The sequence below is a fragment of the Schistocerca nitens genome, chromosome 7 (assembly GCF_023898315.1).
Source record: "Schistocerca nitens isolate TAMUIC-IGC-003100 chromosome 7, iqSchNite1.1, whole genome shotgun sequence".
Taxonomy (NCBI): domain Eukaryota; kingdom Metazoa; phylum Arthropoda; class Insecta; order Orthoptera; family Acrididae; genus Schistocerca; species Schistocerca nitens.
The window spans coordinates 434,489,704-434,514,607 of NC_064620.1; the positions used below are offsets into that span (position 1 = coordinate 434,489,704).

The 24,904-nt window shown below is 42.7% G+C and overlaps 1 protein-coding gene across 1 annotated transcript; it reads right to left on the reverse strand.

Annotated features, from left to right (window-relative positions):
• Positions 1-2,118: 2,118 nt before the first annotated feature.
• Positions 2,119-16,320, reverse strand: LOC126195674 (cuticle protein 7-like). Its single transcript, XM_049934301.1, has 4 exons — positions 16,288-16,320; positions 9,479-9,593; positions 6,375-6,662; positions 2,119-2,324 (listed from the first exon to the last, which is right to left on the reverse strand). Exons 1-4 carry the CDS (start codon positions 16,297-16,299, stop codon positions 2,119-2,121), a joined length of 621 nt encoding a protein of 206 aa, XP_049790258.1. The 5' UTR covers positions 16,300-16,320.
• Positions 16,321-24,904: the final 8,584 nt, after the last annotated feature.

Consider the following 24,904-nt stretch of genomic DNA (forward strand, 5'->3'; position numbering starts at 1 on the left):
CCTAATTTAATTGCGTAGCTATTGTGACTGTGAGTCACGTGTTCGCAATTCCAGGGCAAGCTAGCCTTCCCTCTAGCAAGGCGGTTGCACGGGGTAGCCTACTCACTTGGCGGAATTAGACTGCTAATATAGCAATTCGAGCGTCCTACAACGGAGACCCGCTAGCATAATGAGATGTATTCTGCACGTGAGTAATCACGTGGAACAAGTAATGCACAGTTTCACATCACTGGGCAGACCAGGATACAAGCAGCGGTCGGTGCCTTTACAGACAAATCCAGTTCCATCGTGCTCAGCGGTTCCATCACAGCTCACTGGCACAGAAGAATCGATCCGTTCATTACACGAATCACCACGCTCGCGGATGGCGATTCCGACGTGATATCAAAAGCCCAGTGACAATACGTAGCAATGGATGAGAATAAGTCTGGAAGGAGATTTTGCCGATTTTAACTTAATCCCTGAAAGAGACCTGGTACAGGGTAGGACAATCTGTGCAACGATCATATCGATGTTGGGTATCTGTGTTAGTGAATAAATCAGTATTTCGGCATCATTTGTAATAATTAGCTCTACAACTTAGCTTGCAATATTTTTTTCTCGATGTTCGAGACTTAATTGGCCGGCCGCGGTGGCCTCGCGGTTCTAGGCGCGCAGTCCGGAACCGTGCGACTGCTACGGTCGCAGGTTCGAATCCTGCCTCGGGCATGGATGTGTGTGACGTCCTTCGGTTATTTAGGTTTAAGTAGTTCTAAGTTCTAGGGACGGATGACCACAGCAGTTGAGTCCCATAGTGCTCAGAGCCATTTGAACCATTTTTGAGACTTAATTGCGAAAAACGTGCAAAAACTTTACGATTCAAAGTATTTGCTGTCGCTGTCCACTACTTTGTTCCATCTTTCGGGCAAAATACCAATCCCGGCGTAAGAACTGGGCTTCTTTAGTGGAGATCAGTAAATAGATCCAATTTTACACTTTCTCGTATGACTGGAAGTGTTGGTCATCCAAGTCGTGTGCAATTGATCCAACGAGGTGGTAGTCAGAGGGACCAATACCTGGAGAATACGACGTGTCGGGTAGGACTTCCCATTTCTACTTTTCTAAGTAAGTTGAGCATTATCATGACTAGTGGTAGAGCATTATCATGCTGTAAAATCACCTTTACATTTCAATGGCTGTATGTCTTCGTTTGGCTCTCAGTACTCGGTTCAAACGCAACGCACACTTTAGATAACTATCCCCTGTTACTGTCTACCGAATACTGCCTCGGGCATGGATGTGTGTGATGTCCTTAGGTTAGTTAGGTTTAAGCAGTTCTACGTTCTAGGGAACTGATGACCTCAGCTGTTAAGTCCCATAGTGCTCAGAGCCATTTGAACTGTCTATTGATTTCAGCAGCTTCGACAGTCTTCTCTCCTCCTCCACCATCCAGTCTTCAACGTCAAAACCACAGTTCTTGAAAAGTTAAAACCATTTTCTGCTAGTTCTTTCACTAATAGCTGTCTCACCGTAGGTCTCACCCAGCCGCAGATTTCTTCATGTCAAAGCAGAAAATAAAAACGTACCGGAAATGACGGGAAATGGGCTCGTAAGTTGACATATTCAGTCGTGAAAACTTTATGATGCAATCATAAATCGATTAATATTCCGATGCCATTATGTTTACAAATGCCCAAGCTTCTGTATGACACTTACGACCTACCACCGGCACCACCACTTGCCGCTGTTGCCATCTAATGCAAAACGGCGGCAGCAAAGTTGAAGACCTCATACATCAGTAATTGTAATATTTACGTGTAACTGTCTCTGGTACTCTTTGGAGTAGCGCTCCTTTTCGCACAGACATTTCAGAGGCACCTTGTAGTTTGTTGTCAACGTAAAGAAGTCACATTATCCACATCAAATGGCGCAGAACCTAAGTTACAATAGTAGCTTTTGTGTGATATTTTAATTAGGCCGGAATCAAATTGGTTACTGTTTAGTTTTACTACAAGAAACTGATACATACATTAAGTGGAACTCGTCGTTTTTATTTGAGTTTTTAAATAGTTTGCACAAATATGTTACAAGTGATTGGCTACTATGATGTTATTTACAGACAAGACGGGACGGTGCTCCTCAGTACTGGTAGCTGGCGTGTGACGTGGTGACGGCCGTGTGCGAGCTCTTGAGCGGCGCGCCGTGCAGAGCGGCTGGGGGCGCCAGCGCTATCTTAGCGGGGGCGGCTATCACTGCAGGAGCCTTGACGATCACAGCTGCGGGGGCGGCTGGGGGTGGGAGAGGTGCCAACCGCCGCAGGGCGAAGGGCAGCGGCACCAGGCGGCCTGTAACACCACAACAAGCACGGCGGTTGTAAGACAAAGGTGCAGAATGCGGACGTTTTCACCTATTGAGGACACAGACGACCTCTCTACCATATTAGGTTATACAAGTGTTTGTGTTGATCTCATGATACTTTATTAAAACTGATAACAACTTTCAGGCTTCCTGTCTTCATCAGTACTAATTACGCACATGTGTGTTGCTGCTGAAGCTTTTAGTTACGATGATGCCTGCAAATTCGAAACTGATTATCAGTTTTAATAAATTAGCACGTCGTCAAGGCATAGACCTAAGATGGGTGTTCAAAAGGAAAAGAACGAAACAACACCATGGATATAAGTGAAGTTTTGTTCAAAAGTAATTACCAGAGGCTTCAGCATAACTATCTCAACGTTTCACAAGTCTAAGGATTTCCTGTTCCCAGAATTCCCGTGGCTGTGACAGGAGCCGTTCCTCCACTGTGTCCTTCAGTTTGTCGTCCGAGTTAAAGCACTTCCCTTTGAGATGTTATTTTAGCGAACCATCGTGACATGTACAGACTGCAGGACGGACGCCCAAGCTGCCTCCGCTTGAACTTGGCCATCACATTTCGTTTGACCGTGGAGACGAATGGACTACCGTTGTCGTGAAGGAGACTCACCCCCTCCGCGAGCAGGCAAGACCGTTTTATCCTGATGGGCTTGAATAGACTGCGGAGTATCTGACAGTACACGTAAGTGTCAATAGTTTTTCCGTGCTATAGGAATTCAGTGAGTATCGGATCTCGGACGTCGAAAAAGGCCTTGCCTGCTAAAGGCATAGCTTTGAGTTTTCCAGATGTAGGTGTCGACATTACAGCCGCTTGCCTAAAAGTCTCACTACTTTATCCCAAAGAAGTATATACAAAATTCAACTGGATTGGTTCTTACGATGTTTCGTATCTTTTCATTTGTACATCCCTTATATATGTAATCTAATACGAAGTAACCACCGCCACTCGCAGCAAACACGACGAATCTAACACAAAGGCTCTGAATAATGCCACTACAAACCGGAGTAGGGGCGACGAAACACTACCACTGAAGATCCTATTTCTTCCTCCACCTCCATTACACTATCTGGTGTACTGCCCTTTCCTAATATTAAGGAGTGTAGTGAGATTCACCTAAGCGAAAACTATTGACCTTATACATTTCCTGAATCTTTTAACTTAGCTTGACTTTTTTTCACTGTACTGAATTCTGAAAACGTCGTCATTAAATGACATATATTCTTGTCCTTCAGCTTTACTATTTGTAGAGGTGTCATATCAACTTTTTCGAATGGAATTTTGATAAAACAGAAATTGGTTTCATGTTCTAAACAGAGAAGTCTTAATTGTCAAACCCTGTATTTACTCTGAAACTAGTAACTATGCATTGAAGAGTGAAACGCCACCGAATTGATCTCATTTAGAACCACGAATCTAGCGCCAAAAATCACTATGAATCCATTTGAAAAAGGGAGATTGATATCGACGGGTGAGCAGTGTGTATGTTAGTATCGATACCTGCTGCTCATTGCACTTCTCTGCACTCTGCACCACGGCGATCGGGTTCACCAGCATCCCGTCAGAGGCAGAGCAAACGCTCCGCCGTGCGGATTTAGCCGCACGCATGCTCTATGCTAAGGATTCGTTTGTTGCCGTTCGGCGTGGTAACTAGAATTGTTCACCATGGACGGAGGTTCGGTTGGTCACATTCCAGATGAAGATCCTGGGACACTCAAAAATTACTGCTTCTCACATCTTTTGTGGTTCCGAGTTTGCGTCTTCACAGTCGACATCGTGCTCATTTTTCTTGCTTCCCTGTGTGGATGCCTAGCTGCCAGTATTTACTAAACAGTCAAGGACCGGGACATGAAGAAACGGTGACCTCTTTTTGTCACGTGTGATTTTAGTACTGTCTGTCATTTTCGAAAATACGTATTAATTTAGCGAACCCTTGTTAGAGATATTTAATTTGGATTCTCGCATATAACGCTGTCTAGTTTTTATTAGTGTCTGTTATATTTGTCTTAGCCCTCAATGCAGATCAGCAGTCCTAGTTACCAGAAACTTTTATTGCTAAGCCCACTTGTAAAACGCAGTAAGCGGCATACTGAAACTCTTTTACTGTTTCGTGAAATCATTCCTGGGTATAAAAATAATTAATCTCTTTTAAATTGTGTGTTTCGTTTTTAGAGACGCGTATATTAAAACTGCCAGGAAAGTTTAATTTTTTTTTGAATTGGTTGGTCTGTTTTAAACACTCATACGTTAAATTTCTTTTAATCAAAGATTATTGAGTCAAAATATAAAAACGTGTGACGTTCGCAGGTAAGGTTATCAAATCTTTCGGAGTCCGATATTTTGCCTGAGTGGTTTTAGATTTTATCCTGCATATGTTTGAGTAGTCTGAGCTGACAGAAGGGATTGAGCTATGTCTGGGCTAAGCTCAAGGTGGTAGCGATAGTTCAATGCTTGACTATTAATCAACTGTATTTGTTTTCAGCTCACTAAATTGTAACATTGTTAATGCTTTCAGTGTTTACGTATGGGTTGGACATTTTATTGACTCGTCTACTGATTGACGGAAATTGATTTTAAATTTGTAAATACTGTTACTAATTATTCTTTCTCTGTTTATGGACTTTGAAACTCAAACAGGAAAATTACAAAAATTAGTCATAAGCGATTGAAATAACAACTTGAAGTATCATTCAGATTGTGCAATTCATTAATAACAGTTTTGGAAGCGGGTAAAACAATTATGTGGTAATTATTACCTTTTTAAGGAATTCAGTTGTTCATTTTTGTGAGTGTTGTCGGAATCACGCAGGGAGGGATAAATATAGCTGTGAAAAGCGACTATTCATCGTTTAGTGAAGATTTTCATACAGTTCATCTCAGTAAACGCAGAATTAAAAAGTCTTAAATCTGTGTGCAAATATTTGCGCTTAAGATATACAGGCTGGTCAGAAACAATATGAAAAGCTTGTAAGCGTGTTGCAGTGTAGGTTATGCAGAGAAATAATTGTTAATAAAAAGATGGATATCTTGCACCGTTTCAGAGTTAATTAACATTGAAATTAGCCACTCATGCCGTTGCGAAATGCCGGGATGGTTCCTTTGAAAGGGCACGGACGACTTCCTTCCCCGTCCTTCCCTAATCCGAGCTTGTGCTCCGTCTCTAATGACCTCGTTGTCGACGGGACGTTAAACATCAATATCCTCCTCCTCCTCCTCCGTTGCGAGTGCGGATTCCAGCAGCCCGCTGGATACGCATACAGGTACAGTTTTTGTTGATGATGGCGCACAACACTGCTCAGGCTTTCGCTAAGGTTCGATCCTTACTAGCGCCCGACATCCAGCTTTCATATCGTTCTCTCATTCCGTTTTGGAAAACCAAAAGACGAACGCGCTTTGGCGACGTCTGTGGAGGGCCGCTTGAATTTACGCGCACAGCGACCTGATTGGCTAAGTGATAATTAATTCGTAAACGACGTAACATAAAGATTTTTTTACAGTTATTTCTCTGTAAAGCCTATTCTGAAACACCCTTTAAAGATTTTCAGACTGTTTCTGACCACTCTGTTCATCTACACTGGGCCGTAATGGTCCTGCAACACTCTGTTAGTGTAGATCGGAAGTTCATTTTACAAGCTATTCTAGAAACACTTTAACCCAGTCAAACAGTCTGCAGGCTTTCGTGGCCGTTAATACTGAAGTTAAAATCTTCTAGGCTGTTAGACCGCGTCATATTTCTTCTAAACGATCGACGTTTCGACCCCTCTGCTGGGATCATCTTCAGGATCCTGTGGTGTCCACTATAGATTAAGTGCACATTAAGTGCTCAATCTACTGTGGACACAACAGGATCCTGAAGACGGTTCCAGCTGAATGGTAGAAACGTTGATCGTTTAGAAGAAATATGACGCGGTCTAACAACGCAGAATATTTTAAGTTCAGTGGTTTGAAATTCTTTAAAATGTTATTTCGTTAATTAGGTGGCTGTACATCTCAGATACTACGACTACACCGGAGTGGTACCCACCGGGCAGGGGCGCGGGTGCGGCGACCCTGGCGGGCGCGGGAGGCGGTGGTGCGCCGCCGGAGCGGGAGACGACGGCGTTGAAGCCGGCGCCGGGCGCGGCCGAGTACTGCACGGTGCGGACGGCGCCGTCCGGCTCGACGACGCTGTAGCTGCCCTGGACGGCGTCGCCGCTGCGGCTCTCCTGCTGCTGCTTGGCGTCGCCCGTCAGCGCGTCGCTCACGCTGTAGCTGAAGCTGTACTGCGGGTTCGGGTCGTAGTCCGGGTCAGCCCCGGCCGCCGCCAGCGCTCCTGTCGGCAACGGTGACGATTATTCGACGCTAGTCACTGCGCTTGCCGGTCGTACGCTAGCATTGTTGTTGCTGACGCAGTGCCCGCTGACCAGTCCCTAAAAAGTTGGCCACAAAAATATTTATTATGTAGGTATGGTGTGTCTGTCCTTTTGGACATGCATGTCCGAAAGAATAGACCGCACACCTTTATAATATCTGCGCCTGACACCGTGTGAATCTTTCAGTGCACATCCACAATAATGTCCGGCCTCTCGTGGGAGTATAGTAGGACTGCGAGCGAAAGGAATTGTGGAAAGAGACACTACACCGTAGTGTGCGGCATAAAGAGATTTGTATCAGACGTGAGACATCCTCGGACAGACGAAACGGTTGAGGCGACCGCACGGATAAAGTAAGTAATCCGAGTTCTAATTCCTGTCCGGCATAAACCTTCATCTTTCGCCCTCGTGTTGTTTTAATGCCCCCGAGCAGCAAAAGCTGGAAATTCCTGTCATAAAGTACAAATAAGTAATAATTATTAGAAGGAAAGAGGGAAGATGAGGCCGTGACGTATCTTCCTATAATTGGACCCTTTATACACCATCTGACAAAAGAAGTGATGCAATCAAAAAGGGAAGAGGAAACTGTGTGAGTTCAGAAGGTATGTGATGTTATTTCACTGAGTATAGAATCGAGCCTAGTTTAAAAACAGCTTGGCAGTATGGGTCCTCTCATCAGTATTTACCGTGGCTGTCGTCTGGATGTATGACGCGATTCGCCCAGGGAAGGTTGTCGTAAAGCCGTTGTACCCTCTCCTGAGGCGAAACCATAGTTACAGGAGCTGAGCAAATAAACCTTTTGAAAGAGAAGGCGGGAAAGCCTGCATTACAAATGTCTTTCGAAAAATCAAAATTCGTAACGAACATTAACAATGCTACAAAATTCCTACGCAGAAGATATGTTACCACAATCCGACTGAATGACTACGATTGATCGGTGAAATAATTCAGCCAAACGGTATAGATAAAGAAGAAAACAAAAATATATCCCATGAAATGATCATGGCTTATCAATTAACGAAAGATATTTTTGTAATGAAATCACTCTAAGTAAAAACAAATATAAAATACTACACAACTTAATAAAATTAGAGTGTCCAAAAAAAATCATTTTATGGTCATTTTGTTCGAAGGAACCGGAAAATAATTACTAAAAAAACTAGTATTCAACCATTTCGACAAAAGCCCCAAAACACAAATGAACTGCTCCAGATAAATGAAACGACACGCAGCACTAAAGAAGATATTCTAGACAGGTCAACTTTTCCAAACAAGGTTATGAAGTTTGGGGATTTGTCCTGAAAGTTCAGTAACTACATCAGCGTGTAGACAAATGAGAGACGAAAAGAACCAGTGAAGGAAGACAAAATTATACGAAGTTACTTCGCGTACTCAATAGATGACCGAAATCGAAGAAAAAAGAAAGAAGAAGAAGAATAGAAATAAAAAAGTAAGCTTTACTTAATTCCAACGTTGTGTTAGACTTGTGATAGTTAAGGTTTCCTTCAGAGTTGCATATAATATTTTTATTACTGACTAGTTTCGAACATCCTCAACAATTCTGGACTCATTACCTGCATTTTTAATGTTTCACTGTACATTTTAGGGGATTTATTCGTTTATTAACGTCCGATCAGTCGGAAAACGGAAACCACAGTGAAAATCCGATGAAGCTTTGTACACATGTGTTGGACAGTGTCTCCAGTATTCTCGTCGATCCCATTACTTCACTCTTTTCAGTTCTGAGCGCACGCTGAGCACGTAACAATGCCGAGAAAACAGTGTCTCCCGCCAAGTATGAGGACTGATGAGATATTTTGCCTGACTTCAAGCAGTCCACATAATGTATTTGTTATGCATTTCCTTCTTCATGACGAATCTCGACCGCACGCTGCAGGGGAAATGAAGATGCCCCCACGGCGTTTTCGGTGGGAAGTGTTTGGTCACCCACCACACAGTACGGACTTGGCTCCCTTTGATTTTCATCTCCGCCCTCATGAACGGCTGAATATCAAGACGCCGGTACAAACATCAAACAGCATAGAGAATTGCCGCCCGGTGTCGCCGAGCGGTTCTAGGTGCTTCAGTCTGGAATCGCGCGACCGCTACGGTCGCAGGTTCGAATCCCGCCTCGGGCATGGATGTGTGTGACATCCTTAGGTTAGTTAGGTTTAAGTTGTTCTAAGTTCTAGGGGACTGATGACCTTCGATGTTAAGTCCCATAGTGCTCAGAACCATTTGAACCATTTTCGAACCATAGAGAATTAGTGGAAAGCGCAGGCGGCTATCTTCTGTGAAGAGGATAATGGACAGTTGAACTACGGTACGACAAATGACTAAGCTGGCACTGTGACTGTGCAGTAGAGTAGCTCGAGGATGTATCTATCTGTTGGAAATAAAACATTTCGATTTTGACTGTAGTTTCCATTTAATGACACATACGCATTGACATCAGACTAAGATAAGAAATGTTATTTGACTGTATAACGATTATTTTGGTAGACTAAAAATTCGATAGGCATCTTTAGTTGTTTACACTCGTAAATAAAATTTTTGTGTGTAATCAAACAAAGATGCCTATCAAACTTCGAATGTACCAAGACAATAGTAATACGGTCAAATAGCATATGTTATATTCATCTGATATGTAAACAGATGTATGACCTTCAGTGAAACATTAATCAATAAATTACAAAGAAAACTTCGTTGTATGGCTTGTGGAGAGAATAGTTAGCAGACAGTGCTGGCAGCTGGCAGACGGGTGCTGCACCCTTACCTGGAAGCACCGGGGCCGCGTGGACAGCGGGAGCCGCCGAGTAGGAGATGGCCGGGGAGCCGAGGAAGCCCGCTGTAGCCACGCCCACCGCCGCACACACGCACAGCAGCACCGCCTGCGGGCAACACAGCCTGCCTCACCACGTGAACAATGCACACCTCTCACTTGTCACTGTCGTCTCTACGTGGTGTTTCGCGTCCAGCACAAGCGCTGCCTGCGACGTTGTGGGCGAACAAGCACCCTCATAGGCAGTAGGCAAGTCATGTTCCAATCACTGCATGATACTCCGGCACATTATCCAGACAGTGCGTCAGGTGGCGCACCGGTTTTAGTCGAGATTAAACGAGATCGTTTAGGAGTGCGCTCTAAAATAAGTCCGGGGAAGTCGTTGCTTCATTTTATTAATGAAATCTGTATGTTTTGATATACTGAGTTGTAACAACAGTCGTAAGACGTGACTTATAGATTTAATCTCTTCTAAACATTAAATACAGTGTTTCGGATTCAAGTACCGGTCCACCAGTGAATTTATCTGTTTCATTACATCATACACAATACCGAACAAATAGAGACTCATTTAGGAAAAAAGTCATATGTTCTGACTAAGCCACTCTCTGTCCTCCAGTGTCGCAGTCCAGGAAGGTGCGCAGGCGAGCCACTGTGGAGTTTCGATAACAGGATTTTAGATAACAGGATAGAAATATTGGTCGGTTGATGCTTCGACAATAAGATGTTAGCATGCCACTATTCAGCAACATCTTTATTCTGCTACAAATCTTCATTATTGCCATGCGATCCCACACGCACTTTTATTCATTCACGGAAATAATCTCTTCGCTATAAATATCAGTTTCATTAGATGCTTGGAGAAATTCGTTCACTTGTTACAGGTCAAAATAGCACTCCTTCATATCACTTCAAGGAAGACATGATCGACCTGGCGAGGAATTAGGATTCCTTACAGCGAAAGTATTAAATCTGAGATTGAAGCCTTATGCCTTTGACAGCTTGTATTTGCAATCGATTCAGTTACATTGAACAAAAAATTGAATTCGGTCACGTCCATTTCATCGACAGAGTGCTATCCACGCACTCCTACGTGACCACATTATCGTAGGAGAGGGTGGGGTATTTCCGAAGGAATGTACAAGGGCAACTCAGAAAGTAATGCATCTTTTTTTTCTCTTACATTAAGTTGATAACATATTAATCGTCAATTCTGTGCACTCCGAAAACCTCCTACTCCAGTAACAGAGTCCCAGAGTCCACCATCAAGCGATTCCGGCACTGTATATGTTTTGAAACGGGTCGACATTGACTTACGTTCAACACAACATTCTGCCATTGTATTCCTTTCTGCATTAAAACCAGTCGCAATCATAAAGCCTCAAAAAAGTATATGGAGATGCCACGGTAGATGTGAGTAACGTTACACGATGGGTTCATCGCTGTACAGAAGATGAATAGCAACGACTTCAGAGATTTATACTGCATCTTAACATCTAGACCAAATCACCCGCCACTGCAGCATCTGTTCAGCCCACTCAAAGAAGCTCATTGGGAGCATCACTTATAATATGAAGTGATCTTGAAAAATTCTTTGAGTCAGTCGCTGAGTAAGCAGGATCACAATATTTTTCGCAGAGGTATACAGGGTGGAATAAAACTGTATAATATTGAAAAGTAACAAATTAATTGTGAATGCTGTAGATGTTACCCTACGTATATGACATTTTCTCTTCTTGTAAAATAAGATTTAAAATATCACAACGCATTAGTTTCTGCCTGATCTTTGCATATGAAGCCTGTGCTAAGTTAGGGCTTTCAGTCAGTCTACCTTGTGGTTTAGAACACACTCACAGAGAAAAACGAAATTAGATACCCATCCATGCAGCGCATTTAACTCTAAAGCAAGAGTAGAATTAGTTCTCTTAAGTATCTGTACTGCACGATATTCGTTTCTACACACGTTATGTAAGGTAATAACCAAGCTCTACACAGCGAAATAGCAATTACGATCAACTGATTTGCCGTATACCCCAAACACGTTTTCCACATTAAGAATATTTTAGTCTATGATAAAGGTAACTGCACTTTCGAAGACAACGCTAAGTACAGAAAAAATTCACTACCTGCCTGACACTTCGATTCGAAATGAGATTGTTATCTGTATATGTCCGCATGTGAGGCTGATACTTAATATTTGGAAAACAGCTCACATTATGCAAAATTTGATACGTTAGACGCAAAAGGAAAATACACTCCTGGAAATTGAAATAAGAACACCGTGAATTCATTGTCCCAGGAAGGGGAAACTTTATTGACACATTCCTGGGGTCAGATACATCACATGATCACACTGACAGAACCACAGGCACATAGACACAGGCAACAGAGCATGCACAATGTCGGCACTAGTACAGTGTATATCCACCTTTCGCAGCAATGCAGGCTGCTATTCTCCCATGGAGACGATCGTAGAGATGCTGGATGTAGTCCTGTGGAACGGCTTGCCATGCCATTTCCACCTGGCGCCTCAGTTGGACCAGCGTTCGTGCTGGACGTGCAGACCGCGTGAGACGACGCTTCATCCAGTCCCAAACATGCTCAATGGGGGACAGATCCGGAGATCTTGCTGGCCAGGGTAGTTGACTTACACCTTCTAGAGCACGTTGGGTGGCACGGGATACATGCGGACGTGCATTGTCCTGTTGGAACAGCAAGTTCCCTTGCCGGTCTAGGAATGGTAGAACGATGGGTTCGATGACGGTTTGGATGTACCGTGCACTATTCAGTGTCCCCTCGACGATTACCAGTGGTGTACGGCCAGTGTAGGAGATCGCTCCCCACACCATGATGCCGGGTGCTGGCCCTGTGTGCCTCGGTCGTATGCAGTCCTGATTGTGGCGCTCACCTGCACGGCGCCAAACACGCATACGACCATCATTGGCACCAAGGCAGAAGCGACTCTCATCGCTGAAGACGACACGTCTCCATTCGTCCCTCCATTCACGCCTGTCGCGACACCACTGGAGGCGGGCTGCACGATGTTGGGGCGTGAGCGGAAGACGGCCTAACGGCGTGCGGGACCGTAGCCCAGCTTCATGGAGACGGTTGCGAATGGTCCTCGCCGATACCCCAGGAGCAACAGTGTCCCTAATTTGCTGGGAAATGGCGGTGCGGTCCCCTACGGCACTGCGTAGGATCCTACGGTCTTGGCGTGCATCCGTGCGTCGCTGCGGTCCGGTCCCAGGTCGACGGGCACGTGCACCTTCCGCCGACCACTGGCGACAACATCGATGTACTGTGGAGACCTCACGCCCCACGTGTTGAGCAATTCGGCGGTACGTCCACCCGGCCTCCCGCATGCCCACTATACGCCCTCGCTCAAAGTCCGTCAACTGCACATACGGTTCACGTCCACGCTGTCGCGGCATGCTACCAGTGTTAAAGAGTGCGATGGAGCTCCGTATGCCACGGCAAACTGGCTGACACTGACGGCGGCGGTGCACAAATGCTGCGCAGCTAGCGCCATTCGACGGCCAACACCGCGGTTCCTGGTGTGTCGGCTGTGCCGTGCGTGTGATCATTGATTGTACAGCCCTCTCGCAGTGTCCGGAGCAAGTATGGTGGGTCTGACACACCGGTGTCAATGTGTTCTTTTTTCCATTTCCAGGAGTGTATATTAGTGCCAATGCAGTAGTGTCCATCACATCGTTTGAAAATTTGTGAGTAATATTACGAACAGACATGCCGTGGAATTTGTAATATAGTGTGCGAATAGGAAGCTTGAGCGTAGGGTTCTGGTAAATTAAGGGGCATTTCTAAGGAAAATTGCTTAAAGACACTACTACAGCAATTCTAGATCATTAGTGTTTGACCACCCCAGCAGTTAGTCGTTAAAGCAGATATGGAATTTATATATCCGCGTCGCCAACACATCGGTACATATCATAGAGAAGTGTAACTGAAGTGTTTGTGGAAGGTAAATAGGTGTCCCTGGAAGAAAGGGAAAGTTGTTTCACGAAATCCTGTTGGGCAATTTTAGGACACAGACATTCTAGAAAGAGTGTGGAACAATTGTATTATTTGCATCGTATATTTCGCGGATGGATTATAAGAATAAGAAACTACAAAGAATCCGTTTTCCCTTGCTCAGTAAGTATGTGAAACAAGAAAGAAAAATTGCTAATACTGGTACTAAATACCCACCGCTGTGTACTTTACAGTAGTCTGTGGAGCATGTGTTCAGATGTAGGTTGACTAGAGATGACCCAGTGTAACCGAACGTTGCAATTTCCAAGGCCTAACTGAGACTTGGCACCGGTTTCTCATTCGAGAAAGTACCTTTTTGGCCATGCAGAGGTATGTTCTCCGTAATGTAGGTCAAATATCGCGATATTTTGTTTGAGAAGTAAATTCCCAGTTTCTATGCCCGACTTTGTACGCACTTAGAAATAAAGATGATCATTCCTTGCGTGGCCTCATACGCAAATGGAACTGGACAGAAAGTGGGTAGTATTAGCTCGAGGTAATTTCCACCATGCATTGTACAATGACTGCCAAATTATATGCATGCTGATTCAAAAGACTGCGCACAAACTAAACGAGCTAATACAGGAGATGACATACATTAGTTTTGAACTAGGAACTTACGTTTTGGAAGTAATCCTGACTTAGTAAGAGCTTTTGGACGTAAGCAAGAAGGACATTCGATTCATATGCGCCTTAAGTTCAGCACATACACTGTAACTTTCACTCAACAATGTTGCAGGTGTTCAAAATAGTGAGCACCACATTCAGTTCAGACATAATATCTTCGTAAAAAATTAATTGTGTACTCTGCCGAGTGCACCAGGCATAGCACGAACCTCATCAGACGCTGCAAGTATCTATAAGTGTCCTTCGTAGGGAACTGGCGTCACGTACACGAGGCTTTCGATATGCTCCCCCAAAAGTAGTTGTAAGCACACAGAAGCAGTACATTAGCTTCTCTGAACTTACGGCGCGTGTACATTCATTGTCCTTGTTGTTCTGACATTCTGAAGTTTTCACTGGTTCAGGATTACTTTCAAGACCGTAAGTCGCAGTTTGAAAGCTATCGTACTCGTATTTCGATTTCTCTACAAGTTCCTTTAATTCCTGGGCAACCTTTTGAATTACTATTTATACAGATCTATGTGTAAATATACTTATCGACGCATTACAGGTTTTATAAGAAAACATTCTGAATTTTTAATCTCTGAATTACTCCATGTTACTCTTTGAAGCAGTTATGCAACAGAATATCACTCAACTGCGTCTATCAAGGAGCAGTTAACAACGTTCCCTACTGGCCAATGGTGAGAAAATTAATGTGTCGCGCCGTTGTTGAGGGAATGAAATCGAAGTTCGCATCACGTCATTTAGGCAAGCAGCTGGAGATCTTAACAGGACTTCTGGTCCCTCCACCACCTCCACCGGACTATGTGCTGACACCCCCGCCCCCCCCCCCACCCGCGCCCCCCCACCACCTCTTCTCGACCCAACCCTCAAAGTGAAATAGCCCAGTGTTTTGAACACTGAGAAAAAGCCTCCAAGTAATTTAAGCTGAGGACATACTTGGTTAAAGAAGCATCTCCACTGACATAGACTAAAAGTCGCAAATGACATCATGTATATTGGAGTAAACCTTCCAGTACGAGGGTTATGACGACAGAAAACGACAGACACAGTCATGTCTTAGAATCCTGTGAAAAGATGTGAAAAGAAAGACAAGATCTGATGGCTATACCGACTGCGTTTTTAAGTTGGTAGCTCTGACGTCGCTGGAGACTGCGTTTTTAAGTTGGTAGCTCTGACGTCGCTGGAGGTATCGGTCACTAAAGGCTTAGGTTTACACAGGAATTTGACGAACTTCTAAACGAGAAATTTCGTTTGTGGCACGTAACACTTTTTTATGAACGTTCTACTCCGGCCGAGGAGACCCCGCTATACTTACGTACGTGTGAAGCACGGAACTTGGAGAAAATATATCTGAAATTGTACAGCTAATCACCTTTCACAACTGTAGACTTATGCACACTCAAAATAAAGTGATAACAGTTACCTAATGTTTCTAGAGAGAAATCTACTTTTCGTAGCTGTGATGACTGCAGTTCAGATTTAGTGAAGAGGAAGATATCCCCTGCACCTCGGCCTTGACCCACAGTGAACCAGAGGCTACGGGAAATCCCGTAAAGAAGAGAATCTAGCGGTTTAAATGTGATTCTATAGGTGGATGCTGAAAACTAGGTGCACTGGTAAGGAATGAGGAGGCTCTCCGCAGAATCGGTAGAGAAGGATCATATGGATAACACAGGCAAGTAGAACGAACTGGATAACAGCACATGTGTTAAGACATCAAGGAATAACTTCCATCGTACCACTGGAAGCTGTAGCGAGCAAAAACTGTAGGGGAAAACAGAGATTGGAATACAAATAATTTAGGATATAGGGTGCAAGTGCTACGCTGAGACGAAGAGGTTGGCACAGAATAGGAATCCGTGGTAAGCCACGAAGATCCAGTCAGTAGACTAATGACTAAAAAAACTTCGCATAAAAAGGGCAAACTTATGCAATTCCGCTACATCTATATTAAAAGATATATTTGCTTATAAGAACCTGCTCAGTCGGAGTGATAAAGTTAGAAAGGTGACAAAAAGTGACGTAATCAAGTGTAAGCAGGTGCCTATTTCTCTGTGGCTGCTGTGATATGAGCTCTATTCTACCCTAAAGGCTCTGGTCTTGAAAACTTATCACTGAGATGCTTACAACAGCGCCTTGCTCACCTGACAAGTCATGATGGGAGTTCTCTTCAGTTGACCGAGATGCGACTGATAGCTACAGACGATGCGCTCGGCGTTTATATAGTGCACCAGAGCCACTCTGCCCCTCCCACGCGACTGACCACCGCCACATGTGACCCGAGAGCGCCCGCTCTGGAGCACAGTCCCGCCTTAAGAAATACGCGGAATGACGAAACCCACCAGTCCAGTTTCTGGCAGTGGAATCCGACGCACCTCCAAATCTTCTTTCCCAAGTTGGCCACTGCGCAGTGTTGCGACTTTGTATCGTTACCTTCTCATTTATCTTTAATTATGATACAAGACGTAAACTTAATGATTAAAGAGAATGTCATGCCTGCCTCATATATTGAGAACTTTTTGACAACAAGCCAACATTTACAAACGATAAACCAGTGAAAGACGAAACTTTGCGCCTCGGGCATGGATTTGTGTGATGTCCTTAGGTTAGTTAGGTTTAAGTAGTTCTAAGTTCTAGGCGACTGATGATCTCAGAAGTTAAGTCGCATAGTGCTCAGAGCCATTTGTACCATTTTTGAACGAAACTTTGCGTTAAGCCACATGCTGATGTGTGAAATAAGTCATTAATGGTTTAAGACTGGCTGATTAAAGGTAGAGTAAGGCATTTTTTGAAGATGTCATGGTCCCCGTCGAATGTTAATATTCTTTATTTTCAAAAAGACAGTACTGCGTTTTCAGCTTTTAGTCATTTTCAAGTGGAAGGCCACAATAATTTTGTGCATTAGCGCATGTCACAATTTTAGATCATCAGACATGTACAGAAGCATGTAATAGCTAAAGACCAAAATTCCAACATTAAATCTTAAGAAAAAATAACTATATCGTAAACACGGAATAATTTTTCAGCTTCCAAGATCGCTTACATCATTTATTCATACAGATTACAGGTTTCGGCTGTTCTGTGTTTGCATCTTCGAATCTATGTTTACATAATTACACAATCTTCTACTTCAGTACAGTAAGTGATACTATACAATGTATGTCCGTGTTGGTTACGTAGCAGCACTTACTGTATCGAAGGCGAAAATTGTGTAATGACGTAAACATAGATCCGAAGATGGATACAGAGAATTGCCGTAACCGGTAATCTACAGTATGTGAAGAAATGATTTTAGCGATCTTGACAGCTGAAAATTTATTCGGTGTTCATAGTCCAAGGGCTGTTTGGGAAGTGGAAACCATAGTGAACACCAAAGATGTTTTAATTGCAATAGGTAGCTGCACCTTCCAGCTACTTATCAACGTACTGGCCACTCGGACTTGGGCATTTGTCATAGCGCTGTACCAACTTTCTAATACTCTCGTCGTACACGGCAGTCACCTGTGCTTTCTGCCACTTCTCTACGCTGTTCTGCAGTTTGTTATCTGTACCAAAATGTTGTCCCCTTACCCAGTAGTTCATGTGAGCAGAGATAAACATTAGACGGAGCCAAGTTTGGACTTCCTATCGAAAACGTTGCAGGGGCGTCCTAATTGCACCTACATTGTGCGATCGAGAATTGACATGAAGAAGGAAGCACATGACAGTTACGTTATGTGAGGTTGCCTGAAATCGGGCGAAACCTATCTGCGGTCGCCCATACTTGGCAAGAAGGATTACTGTTCCAGGCAGCATTACCTCCTCACTGTGTGCTCAGAACGGAAAAGAGCGACCTGACGCGATCAGCAGGCCCACTAGAGACACTCCCCAACACATATGTGCAAAGGTTCATCCCGATTTAACTGTCGTTTCCATTTAGCGCCCCACTGGACATTGCTTTCCGAATGGCCCTCGTACTACAGATCGCCCACACTCTGACATGTCAGGGTGTATAAAACATGTAGCAGTTGAAGGCTACCGTGAAGTCATTTAAAAAGTTTTCTTTGACCCCAGGCAAGAAAAATTACATCTGCCATGGTGCTACCAGTAACTACACAATTTATATTGTATCACTCACAACTCCTGAATCCATATCAGTTTTTAGTCACCAATCAAATTTTCTTTGGCAGTTTAGTAAATTCAGTAATGAATTTAATATCAAAATAATTCAAGTTGACGTAGAGGAAGACTCATTGCATTGTAACGTTAACTTTCCTGGACTCGCATTCGGGAGGACGACGGTTCAGTCCCGCGTCCGGCCATCCTGATTTAGGTTTTCCGTGATTTCCCTAAATCGCTCCAGGCAAATGCCGGGATGGTTCCTTTCAAAAAGGGCACGGCCGACTTCCTTCCCCGTCCTTCCCTAACCCGATGAGACCAATGACCCCGCTGTCTGGTCTCCTTCCTCAAAACCAACCACCCAACCAACCAACCTACACTGCTCACAATATTAAGTCATTTTCAGTCACATCCATTCTTCCAAAGACACAAGTGCAGCAAGATAAATGAGACGACATCTGTGAGTTTAGAGAGATGATGGATTAAAGCCTTAAGTCGAGATGAGAAGTGTGTGTGGATGAGCTCGTATCCAAGAATATTATTCCAGTTCACACTTCCAAGTATTTCGTCTTCCAAATCCCTTTTTGGCTGTAATTTCTGAAAATTTACCCACATATGGACTCGTGACGATTTTCTCGTCGGAATTTGTTGGGGATACACATTTATTTAGTTTTGTTTTGAGTATTAGGATGTTTTATTAATCATTATTATACTCAGTGCTGAAAGCGAACTGACGAACGAAAATAATTTCGCAACATCAACATTTATATTTATATTATTGTCAATATCCTACTCTGCCAAGCACCAACGAAAAAGTCAACTAATAGCAGTGCACTATTATGTAAAAGAATCATAAAAAGATAGGAAACAGTACACTATCTTAGACGATCACTGTCGGTTGAAGTGTGTGTGTGTGTTGGGGTTTATGGGCGCTCAACATCGAGGTCATCAGCGCCCGACTGTCGGTTGAAGGACGAATGAAGTCAAACAACATATATAAATGCCTGACAGCTGTGACAGGACGCCCTCCTCTGACATTACATTTTTTTATAGAAATAAGCGATACCATTTCTGCTACTCATTCTTGTGTATGTGAACATTATCTCTGCTGTTTAACAAAAAGAATTTCATATGATTTTGTATGCAATGAATTATATTTCAGCCTAAAATGTATAAAAGAAATTAATTTGTTAGTACTCTATACGTACAGTTAAAATCACTCTTCATTCAAAAATATTTGAAATAAGGAAATTTCTGGTTTATTCAAAATTAATATTATTAATTTCAGAATCTGACGATAATCAAAAAATTTATTTATGGATTCATTTACAAAATAGTGTTATATTTTAGCCAAGTTTTTTCTTTTGTCAAGAATGCTTGTAAACTCTTTGGCTTTGTAATCTCTTTGGAATATTGTGAGTTCCACAGAAGGTAAATAGTATTTGACATGTCTGTGATGGAGACAGACGTATTTATCTGATCAACACTAACAAAGCAATTTGAAATATTAAGTGGAAATCGTAAAAGTGGTGGGATATTTAATAATGTGACAAAGAATAAAATTCAAGAAATATACAGGCAAATCTTCATCATTTATTTAGTCATCAGGAACCCACAAGGTTAAACCAAAATATCAGCCACAGGAATGTACCCGTAGATGCAAGACTTGGAGCCAACAACAAGAGAAAATGAAGATAAGTGAAAAGTTTTTTTTTAATGTCTTACGCCTCTCGAAGCTTTTGAAGATAATGAAGAGACTAAAGAAATTTAATAGTGATGTGTAGGAGGGAAAGATTACACAGTGCCCATCGTCTTGATCAGCGACTTCTTAGATCCTCTAAGACCCCTCCCCCCCCCCCCACCCCTAGATTGGAAACATCCTCAGTGCCACCCAAGCACGTTTGTTGAACACTTTATACACTCTATACAGAGACTTCAACAGATATTCATCAGAGACGTGCTCTACTGAAGCTGCAGTACCCGAGGGTAGACAACCCCACCAAGCTGGCATGGAACAGGTTGCCTGCCTACGGCGCTAGAGCAGCAGTGACGTATCACTCGGATATATTTTTAACGTTCTCAACGAAAGTTTATGGGTGGTACCAAGGGCGTTGCCGAGCCGGGGTTTTATTCACGTACATGTCAATATTGCAACCTCCCTCCCATGATAACACCGCAGGAGGGCGTGAAACAGGACGACTGTAAAAGCCTAAACAACCTTTCCTGCTTCCAGTGACTTTAAAATTTCTTCGAATGGTTTTGTATGGGGCCTAGTAGCTCCACACTATATGGCAAAGCAAAAATTGCGGTTACATTGCACCCTGAAGGGGTCAGATTAAGCTCAATTAGTTTCGAGCCTCACGATGTACTTAGAGTTGAACAGTGCGGAGGGTGTCAATCGTGTCGAATGTTGTCAAGAACGGCGAAGCCTTTAGTGTCGATTCTGGGCAGTGGTGTGTTCCTTCGGCTACCCATAAGAAAGCGGAGTGATTTCAACGCTGGTTGTTGCGGTTCTGACCTTCATCGCAGAACTGTCAAATGACGTGGATCAGAGAGGATGTGACAACGTTGCCACCATGTTACAGGGCCGTGATGGCGTTGGGGAGATAATGGTGAAATTGGCTTCCAATGTAACATCACTAACTTCTGAGCTGTGACCTTCCTTTCACATTTGTCGACACCTTGCTGCCTCAAGCGCCACCAAGTCCATGGATGACATCTTAGGGCGCCATACATTTGCACCATTATAGGGAAAGGTTGTGTAGGCACCTCGGAGCAAAAATTAAAACTTATGGGTCGCAGTGGGAGACAATAACGGCGTTCCGAAAAACTGATAGTAGAAATTTGTTGCACAGCACACAGATATTGTTATTCGTCATCAATTACGGCCACTTTGACCTAAATTTAAATTTCGTACTAAGCTTGAATTCATTCAAATTGAAATTAATCAGTATTTACAATAATTTTAACAATAATCTTCCTCTTTCTTACTGCTTTTGAAGTGGAACCTTTTTGTTTGTGACATTATGATATACATGAACAAAAAAAATTACTCAATTTCTGCGGAGGGCACCACTTCAACTGATAACCCGAGATCCACGCTAATAAGATTTACACAGTCCGTTTCGATTCTCACAAAAGAGTTACCCACTCTTTGAACAACCAGATCCTTGTAAGAGTATAATCGACAAGGCATGTAACTGGTTCTCTGTCATGACCTTCGCCTGCTCTACAATGAACAATTTAAGAGTCTCAATTTTTGATTCCGCGGTCTGAAAGCAATGTCTGTCACCACAAAATCCTGCGATATATTCAGCCTATATCCGTCAACGTATCCACATCATCTAATCATCTATAGTGTCATTCGCTGATTACACAGACCCTAAGGTTAATGGTGAAGACAAGTGGCAAATAATGAATTCTCACTTCCGAACCAGTTTCGCCCAATAAAACCGCAGAACCGTTCCTCGATTCAATAGGTACCTATGCCCGTCATTTCTTCTTGAATGTGGTGACTGAAAAGAGAATCACTGCAGAAGTTCTGTTTAGTATTCGTTTTAGCATCAATATAAGCAATGATTGACAGTACAGGTAATTAGATGGTCTGAAAACACTGACTGACGTAGTTTGAAAACATCTCACGATTTTATCGAATGTTTTGTTTTCAGAGTACCAGATTACTTCAAACATATTATGTTCTTAACGCGTTTTCGTACTATTCTTCGTTTGTTTGTTAGCAACGATTCGCTTCATTTTATTTTCCTCTGAAGCTCTGTTTGTTTTCACGGAAATTTTCTAGCTTTGCTCCTGAACTATGGAGGTCCTTTCCTACTCCTCACACTCTTGCAAGCTCCATATTTATGAAGCACATGGTTTTTCATATTACTGCTGAGTGTGTGACTCTGGATCCCACACATTTTCCTTCCTAGAGCCTAATGTTTGCTGCTGACGGCTCATATAGTTGTAAATAGTTGTTTGTCGTACTCGCTAAGCAGGAACAGTTTTCTACCTTGAGATCGTAGCTTTTCGAGGTAACATTCTTAAATAATAAATAAAATTTTCACAGATTTCTTCTCGCGTCAGATTTGTTGCGTAATCAAAACTTATGACGACTTTTCCGTCCTCATCGTCAAGAGTTATCTACCGTTGGATAATGAATGATAAAGCTTAGTTAATAATGTGGGAGATTCTTACGATGAGATATTCACCATCCATCGAAATCAGCATCGCTGCTAATGGACCTAAGTCACAGACATTGACGTAATTGCTAGTAGCATATGGAAGATCCGTGATTTCTTGATGTCCCCATGACATAACCGACCAACAAAATACAGTATAACATCATCTAAAGATGATTTATGACGACAGCGACAGATGAAATCGAAAGCTTAAGGTTACCTATACATCTGACGCAGCATAAAGATGCACATCTGACGCAGAAAAAAATTCATGAAACCGTTACCTACCTTTTTTTAACTTTTGAGGCGCTGGTATAAACTCTGTCAATCAGAGATGTAATAACAGCCTTATGGATCCTTCTTCCACATGCAGTATATCTCAAATTTGTGTGTGATTGCGACTGATAGGTTTAAAATTTGTATGTTACCTTCACAAGTGCTCTATATAATCAACTGCTAATTATAGAATAATATGGGAAGTATGTTTCTCTTTGTTGTACCTGCTAAGGAAGGTGAATCCCATTCTACAACGAGTTTTTTGTAATCAACAACCGAGTATTCGTTTCGACCAGCCTCTCACAGGGACCTATACTAAGATTATTTCGCATCTGTACCTCTCTGAACATGACTATACTGGTTCTACATAAATCGAGTCCGCGAGACCATAATCAAGTTCTTCCCAAGTTTGGTGTTGCATGTCCATATCAATCTGTTCAAAAGCACTGCTGATAAAAGCTCGAAGTTCTTGTATGTTTGTTGGCGTAAACACTGAACCTTTCAGATAACCCCACAGAAAAGAGTCGTGTGACTTTAGATCGGGAGAGCGTGGAGGCCGTGATATAATTGCTAATCATCAATCCCACATCAATCGAACCATCGCTTTTTCAGATTCCTGTTTCAGAATCCACGTACATCATAATGCTTTATTTTGCAGGTCCGTCTTGATCACACAAACTTTTATACTTCATTGTTACCGGTTTCGGTTACTACCACCTTCAAATCATAAAATATTCTAATGTAGGTATCAACGTCAAATTATACATGTATGTACATATTTTATGATCTGAAAAGGGCATTAGCCGAAACCGGTAAGAGTGAAGCGTAAAAGTTTGTGTGACCAAAATGGATCTGTAAAATAAAGTGCCACAATATGATCACGGATTTTATGTGTTCAGTTGATAAACATCAAGATGAAAGTGGGCTGGAGCACCATCCTATTGGTACACGAAGTAAACACTATCGGTCTCCAGCTGTAGCAACAGCCAGTTTCCTAGCATATCCATATATATGTGTCCTGTAACGATCTTTTTTCAGAAGAAAAAGGAACTGGAAACTTTAAACAGTGAGATTGTACAGAAAACATTAACTTTTGGTGAATCTCGAATGTACTGCTGAATAGTGAAGGGATTCTCTGTCCCCCAGATTCGCACATTATGCCTGTTCAGTGTACCATTCTCAAAAAATGTTGCTTCATTGATAATGATGCGTTTCTCACAAACTCATCATCTTCAATAAGCTGTTGCAATCGCACCGAAAATTCAAGCCTCAGCATTTGTTGTCGGGAGTAATGGTTTTTAGCAATTGTAAGCAGTAAGACTTCAGCGTCAGTTTTTTCCTTAACATCTTCCAAATAGTTGGGTCTGGTATGTTCAGCTTTCTGCTTGCTCTTTCTTTTATCGTATGACAGCCAGCGGCATATGTGCAATAATTGTCATTACAGTGTAAAGAAATATACATACACACACTAATATTTAAAATAATGAACTAGTGAATAAAATATTTCTTATACATGCAAGTGGTCAATGTGATATGATATACAGAAATATGAAATGTATCATGCAAGACGACAAGCCATAGAGCGTGACCTTGCATCTAGTGTGGCCACTTCGGATACGGTTGAGCTTAACCCAATCTTTCCGATAAAGTCGAACCCTTTTAGTGCTTTTGAGGGGTCAGTTATAAGGTGATAATTACTGAGTTCCCCCATTCCTTTTTCCAAGTGTCTGTAAGGTTGAAGCTATCCTCTCCTCTTACGCAGCTGTTCTTCCATATCGGCTTTCGTGACTTCAGTCTCTGATTTGGTAAATTTCTAATTGCGTCTTGAATAGGTAGGCATTTTGCATCTTCTACTTGCGTTATTTTTTCCCACTCTTTAATAGATGCTTTTTTCCATCTTAGTTTTGGCGGTGCTACGTTGGCGATGACGGAGGGCCATGGTATTGGGGTAGATTTCAATGTCCCAGTGATAATACGCATGGTATGGTATTGTTTAGCTGCACGTCTACCGTGTTAGTATGGTGAGTTCTCTGCCAGACAGGACCACAGTTTTATGCAGTGGCGTAGACTATTAATGTTGCTTCCCTTCGAAGAGTTGATGCATCTGCACCCCAGGAACTACCCGCCAAATTCCTAATAATATTATTCTGGGTTTTGAGCTCTTGACCAACACTTTTAAGGTGTTCTTTGTAGGTTAGCGTCCTGCCCA